Consider the following 16,376-nt stretch of genomic DNA (forward strand, 5'->3'; position numbering starts at 1 on the left):
GCCATGTGTGGCTTTAAGACTGCAGCTTCCCCACCCCTGAACTAGACCAGCCTTCTAGAAAACCTCAGACTCTCTAACCTTCAAGTCTTAGAAGGTCAGGACTACCATAAAATCCAAATCCCCCCTTTGAAAGAGACTAACTCTGATGGTCTCCCCAAAGGGAAATGACTTGTCTAAAGTCATTCAGTGAGTTAGTAGCAGAGCTGGATATAAAACCCAGGCATCCTCACTCCCAGTCTGATGTTCAAAGATAGGTGATCCAATAGATAGAGCACAGTGCCTGGAGTCAGGAAGACCTGAATTCAAATCCAGCCTCAGATACTGACTAGCCTGTGTGACCCTGGACAAGTCACTTCACCTTCATCTGCCCCAGCTTCCTCAACTGTAAAATGGGAATAATAACAGCACCTACCTCCCAGAATTGTTGTGAAAATCAAATGAGAGCTAATATTTGTAAAGTGTTCAGCACAGAGCATAATGCCTGGCACATAGTTTTCATTGTTGTTGAGTCATTTTTCAGTTCTTCAGACTCTTTCTGACCCCATTTGGGGTTTTCTTGGCAAAGATACTGGAGTAGTTTGCCATTTCCTTCTCAACCTCATTTTACAGATGAGAAAACTGAGGCAAACAGGGTTAAGTGACTTGCTCAGGGTCATGTAGCTAATAAGTGTCTGAGGCTGGATTTGAACTCAGGAAGATGAGTCAGCTCCACTCTATCCACTGTGCCACCTAGCTGCCCTTACACATAGTAGATCCTTAATAAATGGTTGTTTCCTTCCTTTCCATTATTCTATGGCATCAACCTTCCCTACTCACTTGGCTAATCTTCCCCATTTCCTAATTGGCCCATGTCCTCCCCTTCTCAGTCCAGTGAGTCCTAAAAGTAACCCCTACACCAGCAGTCTCCATCCCACAAAATGTATTTGGCACTAGGAATCAGAAAGTATAAACAGAGGCCATGAGGGAGACGACTGACTGGTCACAAGCCTGTTAGATTATGTTCTAAACCCAGGCCTGGGACACGGGGAGCCCTCAGAGACTGACTCAGAGAATGACTTGGACAGTCTCCAGCTCTTTGCTTTTTGGATCTGTCCGGGACTGGCTTTATCCTTGGCTTACAGGGAGCGAAGTGTTTGCCAAGGGCCAGACTGGGTCAGAAGCAGGCAGACTTTTCAGCTGTGGTACACCAAATTTTGGAAGCTCATGCCAGGAGATGACAAATCCAGGACAGGAAGACAGGGAGGTGGGAGGGTGCCAAAGATAAGCTGCCAGCTCTCTAGTTTTCCCCAGACCCACGTCGATGGTGTCATGCAGAACAATGTCCTGGGAAATTTGTATGTGTATTAGGACAAGCATAACTTGAGGAGCGATATAGTGAAGTGGACAGATCACTGGACTTGGAGTCAGGAAGACTGGATTCAGCTTCTGTCTCAGACACTTAATAGCTTCATGACCTCTGAATCTCAGTTTCCTTATCTGTAAAATGACAATTATATTGTAATAACACTGGGTGTTATTATATATATTATATGATACATAATGTATTTGAATATATGTAATATATTATGTATATTTTAACACATATTATTTATATCACATAAGGAATAAATGATCATAGGGTTATAGATTTAGAGATGGATGCCATGTAGTCCAACCTCATTTCTCATCTGTAAGATGAGGAAACTGAGGCCCAGGGAGAATACAAGATACATGTTTATAAAATGCTTAGCAAACCTTATAAAATTATTACAATTACAAAAAAAATGGGAGCTGTTGTTTTAGTTGAGTCATTTCAGTCCTGTCCAACTCTTTGTGACCCCATTTGGGGATTTTCTTGGCAAAAATACTAGATTGGCTTGTCATTTTCTTCTCCAGCTCATTTTTGCAGATGAAGAAACTGGCAAAGAGGGTTAAGTGACTTGTCCACAGTCACATAACCACTAAGTAATATGAGGTTAGATTTGAACTCATGAAGAGGAGTTCCTGAGTCTAAGCTCAAGGCTCTATCCACTGCACCACCTAGCTGCCAGATGGGAGCTGAGGGCAAGGGAATTCTAGAGATCCAGGCAATGAAAGGGGGCTTTTCTACTCATAAAATTTATTTCTTCTTTACAGCAAAGTAGTCTCAAAACATTTCATCTGTCCTTCCCCCTTCTCTACCTTTCCCCCTTCTTTTCCCTCTTCACTCCTATGCTGTCAGCTACCCTTCTCCTGTGTGAGGTTCCAAGGTGCCTTCTTCACCCTGGTGAGCCAATCTGAGACACTCCTTCAGAAAAACACCCTAGAAGACTTGTGTGAACAGAAAAAGAGTGAAGAAAGGAGCATGAGGATGACCAAAATGAGCTAGAGGGAAAACACTGGATGTTCAGGATGCTAATGAATTCATGACTTCACAAGACATGGTCTTCTTCAAGCAGGTCCCTTGCCTCTTGGCATTGAGGTGGTGAGCTATGGGTACAGAATGGTATATACATTTAGGGAACACCCAGGGTGTTGATTTGTTTTGCCTGGCTGTTCTTATTTGTCCTTATTTGTGTCACAAATAAGGACTCATTTGTGTCTTGTGCCCTTATTTGTGTCAGTGATGGGAGGTGAGGAAGTCATTGGGAAGTGACAATGATATCAAGAAGGAAAAGAGAATGAATAAAACATTTGTTTACAAAAGAAGGAATAACTTCCTGGGAACCTTATTACAGACCTATGTGTGCATGTGCGCATGCTCTTTAAGGCAACAAGGACAATGGGAAAATCATCAGAGACCCTACTATGATTGCAATGCATACTAAGTACACCTCTCTGTAGGATTCTCCTTCCCATGATTCCAGTCCAAGAGTGACAATCTCTTCATTTTAATAAGCTCCTTCTTCCTTAGCAGTTGGCACATTTCCAGGTGGACTGGACATTCTCTGGGGGAGTTTACAAGTCCTTTAAGGTTTCTGCTTCTTATTCTGATACCCCGAATGAATTCTCTTTAGAGCAAGGGTGCCTGGCGAGGTGAGGTCAGAAAGGGGGAGGAAGCCTCACTGGCTCACTCATTCTCCCACCTTACTGCCCTCAATAGAGTAGTGAGGAAATAGGGTTAGACTAGGCAGGAAGGGCATAGTTGACAAGTTTGAGCACATCCAAAAGAGTGGGAATGGGATATGAAGCAATGCCCCAGGAGGATCTGAGGAAGGAACTGAGAGTCTTTAGGCTAGGAAAGAAAAGCTGGAAAGGACCTTGGAGGTCATCCAGTACAAATCCCTCTCCCTAATCCATTTCACAGATGAGAAATTTAGCCAGAGAGGTTAGGTAACTTATGTGAGGTCACATAGGCAATAAGTGGTACAATGAGGATTCTTCTAACTCTAAATCCAGCCATCTTCCCAAGCACCATTCTTATTTGGGGGGCTCCAGGGAATGGGATATGATAGATGTCTTAGAGTATGTGAAGGGCTGTCATGTAGAAAAGATGCACTAAGAGGACAGAGCTAGGAACAAAGGGTAGAAGTTTTGCTGAGGAGGCAGATTTTAACTGAACAGGAGGAAAAATGTCCTAACAATTAGAGTTATCCAAAAATGGATAAAAAAAAATTGATAAAGCTGTCTCAAGAGGTAATGAGTTCCCCATCACTGGAGGTTTTTGAGAAGTCAGATGGCAACTTGTCAGTGATTTTAGGATCACGGATTTCGAGCTGAAAGGACCATCAGGTCATTTAATTCAACCACTCCATTTTACAGATGAGGAAACTGAGGCCCAGAGAGGTTCAAGGGATGATGAATGTAGTGACCAGTCATGACTTCAGAAGACTTAGGGCGAAACAAGTCCTTCCCCTCTTGGTTTTGAGGTGATGGGCTACAGGTATAGAAAGAACCATACATTTAGGGGCATGATCAGTGCCCAAGGTCACATTGGTAATAAAGAGCAAAGTCAGGATTTGAACCCAGGTTCTCTCACTCCCAAGCCAATTCTCTACTAGGGGATTCCTGTTAATACCAGTTGTAGCAGGTGGCTTTCCAACTCCACAATTCTTGAAGACAATCACCTCTATCCTTCCAGTTCTACTTTGGTAGTGCCCTTTTCCCAAGGTGTTTGTAATTGATGCCAACTTAGGGCTTCATTTCTTTCAGAGGTCATTTTATATTTTATTGCTTCATTATTTCAAATAATCCATGATGTCATCAGTGTGTGTGGTACCTCTGCTAGCAAAGATTGCAGCCTTTCTTTGACTTAGTGGATAGTTTCTACGAGTCGCTTCAGCCCCGCCCCCCCTCCCAAAAAAATTGGTAATCTCCCCATTGATCAACCTCCTTGGTGATAAGATTTAGCTAGGCTGGTCCTCAGGTGACACATCACTGGGTCAAGACTAAGATTGAAGCCTTTCCCATTTAATGGGACCTCTCATAAGTCTCCAGAGAATTTCCTAGAAACCTATACCCATGACCAAGAAGTCAAGCCAAATCCAAGAAGGAAACAGCTCTTGTTTGTCTACTGCTCGATCAATTATGGGATGAGGAGGGGAGGTAGGATGGAGACCGTGGGAAAGCAGGCATTTTAGACAAAGACTGGGCAGGTGTTCAAAGAGCCCCGCCTGCTGGCCTCTTCCGATTACCACTCCTGGCTCTCTGCCCTGCCCTTGGATAAGTTTATACTTACTTTATACACATTTTGTATTCTCTTGTCTGTGGACCTGATGTCCCCACCTCCAACCCCCATCACAGAATATAATCTCCTTGAGGACAGGCACTGTTTCCACTTTGTCTTTGCATCCTCGTTACCTATCACAGTGCCTGGCACATAGGGCCAATGCTCTATCTACTATACACCTAGCTGATCTTTTTATTCTTTTTGGAGGGGGAAGCCTAGGTAATTGGGATTAAGTGACATGTCCAAGGTCACAAAGTTAGTAAGTGTCAAATGTCTGAGGCTGGATTTGAACTCAGGTCCTCCTGACTCCAGGGCAGGTGCTCTCTATTCAACTACACTTAGTAAATGCTTATGAAATTGAGTGGCACTATAGAATGTCAGAGAAGCTATGGGGTATAGTGGAAAGAGCAGTGGTTTTAGAATCAGAGTGGTTGGGTTTAACTCAGCTAGGCAGCTAGAGAGTATAGTGGATACAGCTGAAATCAGGAAGATCTGAATTCAAATCCAGCCTCAGATTCTTACAAGCTGTGTGACCTTGGGCAACTCACTTAACCTCTACATGCCTATTTACTCAACTGTAAAATGGAAACTGGAATAGCACCTACCTTCCAGGGTTGCTGTGAGGATCAAATGAGCTTAGTACAGTGTCTAATATGAAGTAAGTGTTGTATAAATGCTAACTATAATAATAATAGCTACTATTATTATATCCCACCTCAATCTCTTACCACCTTGTGTAATTTTGGACAAGTTACTTAACCTCTTTAGCACTCTTAGGGATAGCTAGTAGTCTCAGTGGATAGATTGATGGGCCTGGAGTGAGGAAGATCTAAGTTTAAATTTGTCCTCAGATACTACACTAGCTGTGTGGCCCCAGAAAAGTCACTTAACCTCTACTTGCCTCAGTTTACTCAACTGTAAAATGGGGGAAGTAACAGTACTTACCTCCCAGAGTGGTTGGAAGGATCAAATGATATAATACTGTAAAGCACTTAGCACAGAAGAACACAGTAGGTACTGAATAATTACTTATTTCCTTTCTTCCTTAGTTTCCTCCTCTGTTGATCCCCCAAGTACCTGTCAAAGTGTTCTTCACACAATAACGGTTTACATAAATGTCTGCGACTGTGCCTCAATTGGTGCGGTGGTAGTTTTGCTAACTTGTTTTTTCTCTCTTTCTTCTTTTTTCTCACCCTTAAACCTAGTGCCTTCTCTTTGAGATTATCTCCAATTTATCAGATGAAGGGAGAGAGAGAGAGAAAGAGAGAGAGACATAGACAGAGACAGAGAGAAAAGAGAAAGATAGAGAAGAGAGAAAGAGACAGAGACAGAGACAGAGAGAGAGAGAGAGAGAGAGAGAGAGAGAGAGAGAGAGAGAGAGAGAGAGAGAGAGATCCAGTTTGTACATAGCCGTTTGAATGTTGTCTCCTTGAGGGCAGGAATAGTCCTTTGCCTTTCTTTGTAATTCCAGCACAGAGCACAGTACCTGGCACATAGCAGGTATTTTATAAATGCTCATTGGCTGATTAATTTTGTATTTCTTTGAAATAAAGATCACAAGCTCATAGATTTAATGCTGGAGCAGATCTCAAAAGCCATTAGTCTGACACTTTTTAGATGAGGAAACTGAGGCTCGCAGATGATAAATGACTTGCCTCTGATCACACAACTAGGAAATGAAAGAAGGATTCAAACTCAGGTTCTCTGACTCCAGAGCCTTCATTTAAGGGATTATTCTTTTGGGCTGGGGTCACGGAAAGCACATATTCAGAAAAGATTATATAAAAATAAAATGTATCTATAAAAATTATTAAAGAAAAAATTGTTTTGAGTGGTACTGGAGTCCCCTTCACCCAGTTCTGTCCCATCTCTTGAGAAATCTGCATCCACCACACTCCTCCCTCTCTCCAGTATCTCTCTGGTTCCACAAGGACCCTTTCTTTCTCTCTGGTTCTTCAATCCATTTTTTTCCACTGGATTCTGTCCATCTACCTTCAAACATACTCAGGTCTCTCCAGTCTTAAAAAATATTTTCCCTTGACCCTGTTGTCCTTTTCCCATCACAGTTCTCTTTTCTCCTTTCTTTCATTGCTAAATAGCTCTCCAGAGCAGTCTACACCCACTGCTTCTGTTTTCTTACCACCCGCTCTAGTCTTAGCATCCTAAAGTCTGATCTGCAACCCCACCCCAAATTTTCAGAGGTGAAGGGATTTAAACAGCCAAGTCAAACCCATACCTGAAAAAGAACTCTCCTTCTCCTATACGCAACGGGTAAGCATTCAGGCTCTGCATGAAGACCTCCAATGAATGGCAACCCACTGCCTCCCAAGGCATCCCACTCTACTTTTGGATAGCTTCAATTACTAGCAAGTTTTTGTTTCCTTTATCAAGCATAAATCTGTCTCTGTAGCTTCTTCCCATTGCTTCTTCCTCCCAGGGCCAAACCAAGCAAGGCTAATTCTTCTTCGAAGCTAATTCTGCCTTTCAAATACCTGAACACAGCCATTGTGTTGTTCTCCAGGGTAAACATGCCCAGCTCCTTTCAATAATTCTCATGTGACATGTAACAAATGGGTGAACAAAGTCCATCTGAAGTCAGGAAGACCTGAGATCCAATCCAACATCTGAGACTTACTAGCTGTGTACCCCTGGGTAAATCACTTAACCTCTGTCTGCCTCCATTTCTTCATCTTGAATATGGGGATAAAATAGTGCCTATCTCCCAAGGTTGTTGTGAGAATAAAATGAGATAATGGTAAAGTACTTTGCAAACCTAAAAACACTATATAAATGCTAACTATTATTATTATCCCTGGACCTTTCATCACCTTGGTTGCCTTCCTCTGATTGCTCCTCAGTTTATTAACATTGCTTTCTAAATGCGACACCTGAGACTGAACACAGTACTCCTAAAGCGATCTGGCCAGCACAGAGGACACTGGGACTCATTCCATCATGTTCCACCTTTCCTGGACTTCATCATGGCCCATCTTCTTGCAAGATGCCATTCCACCTCCTAGTGCCTACCGCTGCATGGCCCCCTTCTCCCTCTGATCAGGGAGGGTGTCGGATGGACAGTGGAGAGTTCCTCCCACCCAGATCCTCAGTTTAAGGAGAGTGCCCAGAGCAGCTATCTCATCATTTCCCACTGAGCTACACTCCCCTGGATCTTATTATCTCCAGGCCCCCCATGCCTCACCTCAGTCAGGTGGCTTCTACCTTTCCACTCTACTCCTGGCTTTTCAGTTTCTTCTTACGTGTTATCTTCATCCTGTTTGATTGTCAAGAGTATCGGTTGTCTTTTGCCTTTCTTTGTAACCCCAGCATGTAGCTTAGTTCCGACTCATAGTAAGTGCTTAATAGATATTATGACTGACTATCACTTCCTTATTTCTGGATGTTCCATGTCTCTTAAGGAAGCCAAAGTCAAGTTAACTTTCTTGGCCGCCATATTCCTGTATTGTCTCATAGTGAGTTTGGCATTAACAAAACATCCCAAATTTTTTCTGAGGAGCTGCTAACTAGCCACAATTCCCTCACTTCCAGTCCTGTCTCTGAAACAGCTCTCTCCAAGATCCTTTAGTGATGTCCTCCCATATAAATTTTAGATTGAACTCTTATGATCTCACAAAATTCTCATAGAAGCATAGATCTGGGACTGGGTAAGACTTTAGTGAGGCCACCCGGTCTAACCCCCCCTTGTTTTACAGGAGAGGAAACTGAGGCTTAATTAAGAGGTTAAATGACTGGTCCAAGGTTACATAATAAGGGATAGAACCAGGATTTAAAGTTTGAATCCAAGATCTTAGATAAAATCTTTTCACTGTAACAAGCTCCTTAGTTTGCATCCTCAGCCTGTCTGTTGAATTGGAGAGCATATGCTCTTCTTCCTTAAAATTCTCCTCCTGTAGCTATAGTACTGGACCTGGAATCAGGAAGACCTGAGTTCAAATCTAGCCTCAGACATTTTTCCTAGCTGTGTGACCCAAGGCAAGTCATTTAACCTCTTAGTTTTCTCATCTGTAAAATGGGGATAATAATAGCACCTACCTCTCAGGGTTGTTGTGAGGATGAAATGAGATAATATTTATAATTCATGGCCCAGTGTAGACCCCAAATCAGATTAAAATGTAATAGGGAGATGTTTAATGATAATAGCTAACATTTATATTGTTGTTTTGTCGATTAGTTTGTTTTGTGAGCCCATTTGGGATTTTCTTGGCAAAGATACTGAAGTGGTTCACCATTTCTTTCACCAGCTCATTTTACAGATGAGGAAACTGAGGAAAATAGGGTGAAGTGACTTGCTCAGGGTCACTGAGCTAGTAAGTGTCTGAGATCATATTTGATTTCAGGTTCTCCTGAATCTAGGGCTGGTACTCTATCCATTTCATCACCTTGTATCAGGCACCTGACTATCTGTTTAACAATTTTTAAAAAATAGAACATAAAAAGATAATATTTATAAACTTTAAGAAGATTTTAAAATGCTTGCTTATTTTGAAGATGGTAAAGATTTTTCTTTTCTCATTTTCCTTGTCATCTCTTCTTCTTGCTTTTGCTTCCTAGGTATGGGTAGCCCCTAATTCAGTCTTTAGCCCTCCACACCCCTCGTCCTCTACGTTCATTCTCTGAAATGACTGCCAATGACTCCATATTTTCCATCTGTGACTCCAACTTCTCTCTTGCCTTCTCCTTGTGCACCCCACAGTTATCTCAGACTCAGTAAAGTGAAAACTGAATTCAACACCTCCACTACTCTGCTCCTCACAGAATCAGTATGTTTAGAGATGAGTATATTTACTATGTCCCTTCACAGCTTGGTGACACGATCTAGTGGAATCATGGGATCTGAATTCAAATGCTGTCTCCTCTACTTACTTACCTGTGTGACCCTGGACAAGTAATTTAATTTCTTTGGGTCTCATTTTCCTCATCTGCAAAATGAGAAAGGTAGACCAGATGACTCTAAAGTCCCTTCCAACTCAACCTGTGCCCCTATGAACTTCCTCACTTCTGTCAAAGGCACACCTTCAATGTCCCTAACCCCACCCCTCAAGCTCAAAGTCTTAGAAGAAGGACCATGGGGTGCCAAACTGCAAGCCAAGCAGCAGCAGAGTACTATAGGGAAGTCAAAAGAAGAACTCGCATGTACCTAACGCTTTACAATATACATTGTGTGTGGTTTGTCCTTCATTCTCAAAGAGGACCATGATATCAGGAAGATGATGCCATGACTTGTAAGTGAATTGGTTTCAAGAGTGAGGGCTGTGCAAAGTCACCAGCCTCAGTCTCTCCTCAGAAGTCCACAGTTTACATAGCAGTTTCCTGAAAACTACCTTCTAAGTTGGGTAGGGTAGAGTATGGATAGAGGACTGGGCCTGGAATCAGGAAGGCCTGAGTTCAAATCCAGACTGAGGCACTTACTAGCTCTGTGACACTGGACAAATTACTTAACTTCCATCTAACTCAGTTTCCTCATCTGTACAATGGGGATAATAATAGTACCTACTTCACATGATTGTTGTGAGAACCTGGAATAAGGAAGACCTGAGTTGGAATCTAGCCTCAGATACTGTCTAGCAAGTCACTTAACCTCTGCCTGCCTCAGTTTCTTTTGCTGAAAAATGAAGACAATTCTTCACACTTATCTTCCAAGGTGAGGAAAAAAATGAGATAATATTTGTAAAGCACTTAGCACAGTGCTGGCACATAATGACGGTGATGATAATGACAGCGACTCTTCCCATGTGACAGAGGGAAAAACTCTTGTCTCCCTTGCTAGAATGTAAGAGGAGGGATTGTTTTTGATTTGTTGTTGTGTCCCCCAATGCTTAGCACAACATCTGGCACACAGTAAGTGCTCAGCAAATGTTTATGGATTGATCTCAGTTGTCCATGGCCATATTCAAAACCAGCTCTTCTAATGCTGAGTCCCACAATCTCTGATAGACACACCCAAGGCTTGGTCAAATGGTGCAGGCATCATTGACCTTGGAACCATTGTTCATGTGGAACTGGACATTCCACAGGCATGTCAAACTCCACATGTTTACCACCCTTCCCTCCTATGAAATTCCTCATTACCACCAAGGGCACCACTTCCCTGTGTTCCCAATTTCCCTGGTGCCAGGAAGACCAAAGGTCAAATCCAATCTCAGACACTTACTTGCTATGTGACCTTAGTTTGACTCAATTTCCTCATTCATAAAATGGGAATACCACTTACTTCCTACAGTTGTTGTGGGGATAAAATGAGACAATATTCATGAAGCTCTTTACAAATCTTAAAGCACTATCTGACTATATTATCATTCTCACATATCCAAATAGCTTCCAAATCTCATTTGTTTCTGACTTTTGTCTCTTGTATACATCTCCTTCTCTCCACCCACACAGTCACCATTCAAGTTCAGGTTTGAGTTTCCATGATGATTAGTACTGGGAACAGGACTGTGATCAAGAGGGGAGAGGTAGGTAGAGAAGGGGAGAGGAGGGGAGAGGAGAGAAGGGAAAGGGAGCAAAAGGGAAGGGAGAAAAGGAGGAGGGAGGGAAGGCGAGAAAAGGGGAGGGAAGGGGAGAGGACAGGAACCCAAGTTCAAGTTGGGAAACATAATGAATAGTAAGGAATGGTGAATGTTGTGGCTCTGGAAAACCCTCTCAGAATGAAACAGGCATGAAAGTAGAAAGAGTTGGTAGACTTGAGCTACCAGCTAAAAAAAATCTGTCTAAAATGTCTTAAAGGACAAAAACTAAGAATGCATATAATGGTGATAGTTTGGGAATATTTTTTTAAATATACATTTCAAAGCACCGGTGATATTTGGCACTTTGAAAGTTTTCCCATAAACTTAATAAGCAAAAATGGCCCAAGTATCCTGAGATCCAATGAAGACATTATGTAATAGCTCTGTAAATAAACTTGATTTAAAACTTTCTCATCTGTTTTTTTAATCTGCCGCTTGGGACAATTCTTGCTGTTGGCAGAATGGAGTCTGTTCCCCTTAATGTCAAACTCCATCAGTGACTGCTATTCCAGACTCCTGACAGGAGCAAATTCAGAGGTCAGAGGTCATTAGGTCCAATGACTACCATTAGATTGTAAACTTGAGAGAAAGGACTGTCTTTTGCTCCAGCACTTAGCATAGTGCCTGGCACACAGTAGACACTTAATAAATGTTTATTGATCAATTGATTGTCAATCTTGAAAGCCTGGATACCCAACATTCATACGTGATTAGAGCCAAGACAACCCTTAGCAACCACCTAGGCTAGTTCCCTCATTTCGCCGATGAGAAAACTGAAGCCCAAGGAAATTTACCACCTATAAGATTTAAACAGAATCCAGCACATTGTTTTAGAGCTGAGGAAAGTGAGGACCAGAAAGAAAATGGGACTGGTTTTCTGTGAACAAAACTTCAGTATACCCCGATGGACTATCTGCCTAACAGAACAGGCTCTGGGTCTTGGAGGGAAGCTTGGAGCAGTTTCTTTAGTCTGAATGGGATGGTCACAGTTCTTCCCGACAGTTAAACAAACAATGTCACACAATGGTCTATAGGAAATTCCATAGGATCATAAATCTAGACATGGAAGGAAATTGGAGGCCAACCAGACCCACCCCCTGGGTTATAAAACCCCTGGTTTTATAAGCAAAGGACTGTCCTTTGAATGCTGTGGTTGTGCTATTTTGGAGGCTACTTGTGTTTGAGGTGGAGGGGTTGACTCATAATGCCCCTTCCATCACCAAGCTTCTACACTTTCTAAGACTTCAAAAAATCTGAGGCTGAGAATGGAATCTAGTCAGATGGTTTAATAATAAGCAAGTAGTTTATGACTCCCAAGGCACACTCACACACATTGTCTCCTGTGATTTCTCACCAGAATGAACTCTACTGTTTAGTAGGTATGTGACCTTAGGCAAGTCAGTTTACATCCATGGGCCTCAGTTTTTTTTTCATCTGTAAAGTGAGGGAGTTGGATTAGTTGTGTGACCCTGGTCAAGTCATTTAACCTCTATCTGCCTTAGTTTCCTCACTGAAAAACGCAGATAATAATAGCACCTACCTCCCAAGGGATCAAATGAGATAATACTGCAAAATGCTTGTTTAGCATAGTACTGGTCTCTTGTGCTAAAAGTAGGAGCTTAATAAATGCTTATTCCTCCTATCCCTTTACAGTTTAAAAGTACATCAGCCCAGTGAGGGAGCTAGCAGAAAGGAGAGGCAACATGGATACAGCGGGAGGACAGTTCAAATCTCACCTTTGTCACTACCTGTATAGATGAACAAAATTGCTTAATTTCTTCAGGACTCAGTTTCCTCCTCGAAGTTTCCTTCCGGCTATAGATCTATGGTCCCATGATTTGGCCAAGGTTTGTTAGACTAGACTATAAACTTCTTGAGGGCAGGGGCAGCTTTATTTTGCTTCTGTATCCCCAGTGCGGGGCACATGATAAGCACTTTAAATTGAATTGAACTGAAATTTCTAGCTCCATTAATGCTGGAGCTACAACTAAAATTCAGGTATTCTGGAGTCCTTGTCAAACATTTTCATCACTACATGAACCCCCTTGAACTGGACCAAGACTAGATCTTAACTCTGACCCAAACACTAGATACTTTGACTAAGTACCACTGAGTTTAGTTGAAATAAATTGGGTAAATACAAACTGGTAAGCATCTTTTCCACCAGCTGGAAGGTCAGAAGGGTGAGGTAGACAGCAACCTCAGGACTCCAGACATCATGGGCAATGTGACATCATGTAAAAAAGAATGGACTTGGAATTAGGTGACCAGAGCTCAAATGGGACCTCCCCCATTTATTAGGCTTTGGAGAAGGGGGCAGGGAAAAAGGAGGGCCTTAATCTTTCTGAGATTCTTTTCTCATCTGTAAAATGGGCACAGTGTTTATAGGGACTTTCAGAAGTCATCTAGTCCTCATTTTACCGAGGGGGAAACTGAGTCTTAAAGAAGTTAAACAACTTTATTTCAGGGGAAGTTAAGCAATTTTATTTCAGAAGCTATCTATTCCAATCCCTTCATTTTACAGAGGAGGAAACTGAGTCCTGAAGAAGTTAAACAATTTTTCTCAAGTCTACACAGGCAGTGACAGAGGTGAGATTTGAACTGTCTTCCTCCCACTGTATCCATGTTGTCTCCTCCTTCTGCTACCTCACTCACCAGTCTGATGTGCATAAAGTACTTTTAAATTGTAAAGAGATAGGAGGAACAAGCATTTATTAAGCCCCTGTGTTAGCCCAAATGACTAGCATGGTGCTAACCAGGTACAGATAAAGGCAAAAATAAAAAGTACACAACAGAGAACAAAAGAAAACTTCGAAGGAAGGACAGAAAAGCAGGGTAGCTTTGAAAACAATATGAAGTATTTTACTACATAGATTTAAAAAAAAAATCTGAAAGAGAAATTCAGGGTTTTATATACTGAATCCTCTATGTTATGCTGTGTACATGGAAATGACTTTTTTGTCTTTAAGTTCAAAATGAATAAAAATTTTAAAATTTTTTAGAAAACAAGTACTTTGCAATATTATCTCATTTGATTCCTTGGGAGATAAGTGCTATTATTATCTCCACTTTTCAACTGAGGAAACTGAGGCAGATGGAGGTTAAATGACTTTTTCTGGGTCAAATAACTAGTGTCTGAGGACAGATTTGAACTCAGGTCTTCCCAGCTTCAGGCCCAGGGCTCTATCCACTGTATGACCTAGATGCTTCAGGGACTTTATAGAGATAGTTTCTCTGGAGATAAGAAAGGAATTCCCTTTCAACTCACAGGCCCTGAGATTGTTTGCTCATGCCCATGAAAGCCTCCTTTTCCTCTGCCACAGACCTTGGGTCCCAGAACCCAGACCAAAGAGTTAGAATTACAACCATGATTCACTGGGTGATGCTTTGCAGATCACTTCCCCTCTCTGGGACTCAGTCCTCCCCTGGAGGAGGTGTAAAATGAGGTCTAGGCAAAGGTCCTTTCCAGCCTGAACAGTCAGTCTATGTATGGTTCTGTGCAGCCGAGCCCACAGGACCAAGGCCAGATCATGGAGTTCAGATTTGAGGCAGCAGCATGATACAATGGAAAGAGTGTTGAATTTAGAGTCTGAGGACTTAATTTAAAATCCTGACCCTGTCACTTACTATCCTTGGAAAAAATTACTTAAACCTCTCTGGGCCTCAGTTTACCAATCTGTAAAGTAAGCAGATGGGACTAGAAAACTTCTATGATCCAATGAAATAGGACTAGATTTCAGCCATTACAAAATGGAAGCCAGATGACTTTGCAAGGAATCTTGTAAAAGGAATTCCTGTTCGAGTAGGGGTTGGTTTCTGATGGTTTCTGAGGTCTCTTTGAACTCTAAGATTCTGTAAGTCTTGTATATGCCATATATATTCATATGTGTACATATAGTTTCCTCAGATACCACAAAAGAGTCTTGAGGGCAAAGTCTTGATTCATTTCAAAGGTAGGCAGTATAGCAGATAATATAGCAGAGTGTCATAATACACAGAATGCTAGGTGAGTAGTCAGGAAGACTCATCTTCCTGAGTTCAGATCTGACCTCAGAAACTTACTAGCTACCTGCGTGACCTTGGACAAGTTACTTAACCCTGTTTGCCTCAGTTTCCTTTTCTGTAAAATAAGCTGGGGAAGGAAATGGCAAACCACTCCAGTATCTTTGCCAAGAAAACCCCAAATGAAGACATGAAGAGTCAGACATGACTGAAATGACTGAACAGCAATGAAAGAAGACAGAGAGCTGGCCTCAAAGGAAGGAAGACCTGAATTCAAGTCCCAGACATAAACTGGCTGTGTGGTGCGGGACAAGTCAATTCACCTAAACACTCAGTGCTAAGATCAGAAGGCTCTAACAGCTTGCATTGGGAGAGGTTCCTCCCATGGAGTTTGATATACTAATGAAGCTACAGAACAATATTCCCCATCCCCAGGCCTGGCAACTGGTAGGCACTTAATGAATACTTGGTGATTCATGATTGGTTGATTCCCTCTATGATCCTTCTTCCCCTTCCCCTATGCTCCTCTTCCTCTCTGGCAGCTCTTGGTGGCAAGGGAATGCCTGTCAGGAGAGGTAACTTGGAGAGGCCTCTCACCTCTGATTTTATTGACTTTTAAATGCCAAGGCCTTAGTCAATCAGCCAACAGGCACTTACTAAGGGCTTACTATGTGCCTGGCACTGTGCAAAACACTGAAGGTACAAAGAAAGGCAAAACCCTAGACCCTGCCCTCAAGGTACTTATATCCCAAAGTGTCCTTGTGACTTAGGAAAGAATGGGGACTCCTTATTTGGAGCTGTTAGCCAGAAGAGTGTAGCAGGCCTCCGGGTGGGCCCTTGGCTTTTCCAGATGACCCCTACCCTGGAGAGGTAGTTTATCCCAACTGTATCCTATGGGAGGGCAGCTAGGAAAGCAGAGAAGCAGTTATTATAACTGGGGAAGATGGAATGGAGTTGCTTGACTAGTGGAAATAGGAGGAAAGGGAAGGGGCAGAAAGAAGTTGGAAGAACCTGGTTTTGGGAGAGAGATCTATGGCTCACCAATCTAAGTCATATCACCTGAGTGGGGAGAGGGATGGAGGAAAAAGAGGAGCATTTCTAATCTCACCGATCATAGTCTCCATTGCAGAGGGCTCTCACAGGAATGGAGAAGGTTTGCCACACAGGATTCAGAGTGTTCTTCATGACTTCTGTCTTGTGACAGATGGTGAACCTAATGA

General features: G+C 42.3%; 1 protein-coding gene across 8 annotated transcripts in view; it reads right to left on the minus strand.

Moving 5' to 3' along the window:
* Positions 1 to 16,376, minus strand: part of CPNE5 (copine 5) — a 209,361-nt gene that overhangs the window by 67,435 nt on the left and 125,550 nt on the right. For 4 of the 8 annotated variants that reach the window (XM_072641939.1, XM_072641940.1, XM_072641941.1 and 1 more), the window contains one exon: positions 16,265 to 16,369. In XM_072641939.1, coding sequence (XP_072498040.1) covers positions 16,265 to 16,369 — 105 coding nt within the window. The other 4 variants (XR_011974210.1, XM_072641944.1, XM_072641946.1 and 1 more) reach the window with 4 other exon arrangements.

Source organism: Notamacropus eugenii, chromosome 2 (genome assembly GCF_028372415.1).
Source record: "Notamacropus eugenii isolate mMacEug1 chromosome 2, mMacEug1.pri_v2, whole genome shotgun sequence".
Classification (NCBI taxonomy): domain Eukaryota; kingdom Metazoa; phylum Chordata; class Mammalia; order Diprotodontia; family Macropodidae; genus Notamacropus; species Notamacropus eugenii.